General features: G+C 36.0%; 1 protein-coding gene across 1 annotated transcript; it reads right to left on the reverse strand.

Annotated features, from left to right (window-relative positions):
- Positions 1-1,377: 1,377 nt before the first annotated feature.
- Positions 1,378-3,169, reverse strand: LOC133796632 (putative UDP-glucose glucosyltransferase). Its single transcript, XM_062234236.1, has one exon. The coding sequence runs from the start codon at positions 2,987-2,989 to the stop codon at positions 1,532-1,534; it is 1,458 nt and encodes a 485-aa protein (XP_062090220.1). The 5' UTR covers positions 2,990-3,169; the 3' UTR covers positions 1,378-1,531.
- Between the last annotated feature and the right edge of the window lie 382 nt (positions 3,170-3,551).

Raw genomic sequence — 3,551 nt, forward strand, 5'->3', positions numbered from 1 at the left:
GCTAATGTATATTTTGTTTCCTTATTTATTTAAGGAAATTGTGTTTAAAAACTGTCCAGGTTCAATGAATCTGTTTGAACGGATTGTCAGTCTGTTTGAACAGATTCTGACTTTCCTGTTTGGGAAGATTTTCCATTTATTGGCTGATTGGTTTCTGATTTGTTTTCCACGACCTAAAGGGATTCTAAAGGGTATATAATCATCCTTAGGTCGTTGGTTTTTTATCATCTCTCTTGGTGTATTATTTTCCAAATATTTTCAAGTTTTAGAGAGACTTTTTATTATGTGAGGAACTTGAGTCCAGCAAGTTCTTAGTGGTTTATTACAGTGTACTTCTGTATTATTTTCTATGTGCTAATTGTGCAGGTAGAACACACTTGGACATTGTTCATCAAGCTTCAGGAGAAGTCTTGTTCGTGAGTCACTTTTCGGGAGGAAAAGTGCAAGTGTTATGATTTGAAGGGAGTTCAAGATCTTAGCACTTCAGAAATTTAATTAGGAGTTTAGATTACAACAGTTGTGACAAATTCAAAAGGGAGTCTTTATTTGTATAAGTCAATTTGGTTTTGTAATCGTTTAGATATTCTTCTAATAAATTTTATTTTTTGGGCGTGGCCCCGTAGACTAGTAGCAATCTGCGAAGATTGCTGATACCACGTATAATTTCGTGTGTTATTTACCTTATGTTCGTTTTTATCTTCTGGTGATAAACTGTTTAAACATATATGATTTCTGTTTAAACAGTCTCTATGTCCGTTTAAATATTTCTGTAACAGTTCAGCAATCAAATTAAGTTGGTAATCATATAAAACAGAATTTCAATAGTAAATATTTATTTATGATTACACACGAAACACAAATCTCTCATTAAAAAAATTACAAAACAACGTAATAAGTATTACATAAAGCTAAATTTGATTAATCAAATAATTATAATATTTTATATGCATTCCAATTATGTAATTAGCTTCATTGGAATATGTTTCTAGTTTAATATTTTTAAAAGATCGGGAAAAAATTTACGTTAGGTTTTTTTGGTTATGTACTTTTAAAAATTATTAGTATTTGTGTTGAGAATTATTACTTATAAAATAAAATATTTACAAATATCAAAAAGTTAATAATATCATTATTTAGACTTATTTGTTTTTAGTTCAGCTTTTTTTTAATAAAAATATTATTTGTAAATTATTACAATATGTTAAATATTTCTTTTAGCCCGATCTGTCCTTTATCTTATTATTTGATCACTAAGTACGTACTTCTCTATAGAACAAAACCTAAGAAGGATGGAAGTTGAAACGTAAGCAAGCCGAAGATTGTGTACAGGTTACAAGAAGAATGAAAATAACACGTAGTAAATAGAAAACAGCAAAATAGCAAATTATAGAAGGCTGATTTATTTTCAGAAAAATAGAATAGCACACAGTAAAACCATCATAAATGGTAAAAAAAAACAGATTGGAAATGGTATTAATAATGTTATCAATATGATTTAGAGTATCACTCTTGTTGTTGAGCAGTTGGAAAGTTAGAATGAAGTAGAAGAAACACATAATGATTTCTTTCTTATCTCATCCAAGAACTCAGAAATATTACGATTGGAGGAGCCGCCCTCATTGGCCGCCGCCTCGGCCGCCATTTTCCACTTCAAAGCATTTCGCTTCAACTCGGCTGCCTTTTCAGTACCATTCATCACCTCCATCAAACTCTTCTTAACTTCTTCCCACGAGATCACCCTGTCTTCCATCTCGCCACGACATAGTCTCACGCCGACTCCAAATACGTCAACCAAGAATTTGGCGTTTGTGACTTGGTCCCCCCACTGGGGGAAAGTCACCACGGGAACTCCGGAGGTGAGCGCCTCCATAGACGAGTTCCATCCGCAATGAGTCAAAAAACACATCACAGAAGGGTGAGCCAGAACTTTTTCTTGCGGGCTCCACTTGACCACTTTCCCCCTGCCTCTAGTCTCCTTCACGAATCTATCTGGTAAATCGTGAACCTTTAATCCCGAATCTTTGGAAGGAGGCTTCACGACCCATAGAAACGAGATAGTGGAGCTCAATAGCGCGTGAGCTATCTCGTCCACCTGCTCTTGCTTCAAGTAAATAACGGTGCCGAAGGAGATGTAAACGACACTCGCCAGCGGTTTCGAATCAAGCCATTCCATGCAATCGTCATCGGCTTTCATTACGTCTGCACGAATGGTGCTCTTAATAGTTGCGCCTTTTGGGTCTTTGAATAAAGGTCCAATGGCCTTGATTGGACATAACATGGACATTTCTTGAATGATTTCGTGTTCAAGCTCCTCAAAAGTGTCTGCCAAAACACAAAAAGACTTGGACAAGTTCTTAAACTGCCCCAGAATGGCCTGACCAATCACCTTATACGAACCCCTAGTGGGATGCAAGAAGCTAGCAATCTCGTCGTGCTTTAAAGCTGGCATACTCGGCAGAAGAACATCAATCTCTGGTTCGGCCTCAGTCGGAAACGGCACGGTTTTGTGGAAATAATGGTAGTAAGTTGCAAAGAGAGCACATGACTGAACCCAGAGCGTGGAGCAAGGGATTCCGAGGTCTTCTCCAATGTCACAAGCCCAAGGAAGAAATGGGTTATTTATTATGCATGAAACGGGTCGACCGTCAATCGATTGCTTCTTTATCAGTTTGTGAAGAGACTCCTTGCCCGCGAGCTCAAGCTGTGTCATGTAGAAATCGTATTGGGTGCGTCGAAGGTCGTCCGCTGGGAGTCCATCGTCGAAGAACTCGAACCTCATAAAGCCATGGCCGACGGGTGTGGGTTGATCGGTTATGTCGTGGTTAGATCTTCGCATCTCTTTGCCCAAGTTTTCAATTGTGGTAAAAGTGATGAGAAGGCCCTCATTTGCCGCCAAGCGCTTCCCTAATCTAAGCATGGGGTTGATTAGACCTTGAGCTGGGAAGCACACAAGAAGAATGTGAATAGGAGCTTGATCTTTTCTGTCCATTCTCTCTTTCTTTCTTTCTTCTTCTTCTTCTTCTTTTTTTTTTTTTAATATCCCTCAATTGACTCAAACATGATTAGTATTTATAGGTAAGGGAATGTGAAGGAATAATTAGTGGCGAAGGAATAAAAGGTGGCAAAATAGAATCACCCTTCAATGATTCTTAGGCATCTACTTAATCATGTTTTTGAGAAACGTAATCCAAGAGGTTTTCACATATTTATCTATCTTTATTTTAACGTAGTATTAATAAATATTATCTTACAAATTACTAAGAATCTTCTTAACGTAATTTGATTGATTTCATTAGTTGAACATATATAGTTTATGCGTGTTATAAAGAAATAAAAGATATATTATATATGATTGCCATCCCCTCTTCGATCTAAATAAGTTATATATATATATATATATATATATAAGGTAAGAAAGAGAATTTACTGAATTGTTAGCTAGTGATTTTGCAAAGTATCATTTTGATACACTATTTTTTCAATAATGCTAATATGATTTTCTGTATTTTAAAGTCATTGGCACCCTAACTCAGATTTGATAAATAAAATTT

Source organism: Humulus lupulus, chromosome 1, assembly GCF_963169125.1.
Source record: "Humulus lupulus chromosome 1, drHumLupu1.1, whole genome shotgun sequence".
Lineage (NCBI taxonomy): Eukaryota > Viridiplantae > Streptophyta > Magnoliopsida > Rosales > Cannabaceae > Humulus > Humulus lupulus.

What these genes read in the sequence shown, in the direction of transcription:
- LOC133796632 (XM_062234236.1), bottom strand. Translation starts at nt 2,989, where the DNA reads ATGGACAGAAAAGATCAAGCTCCTATTCACATTCTTCTTGTGTGCTTC.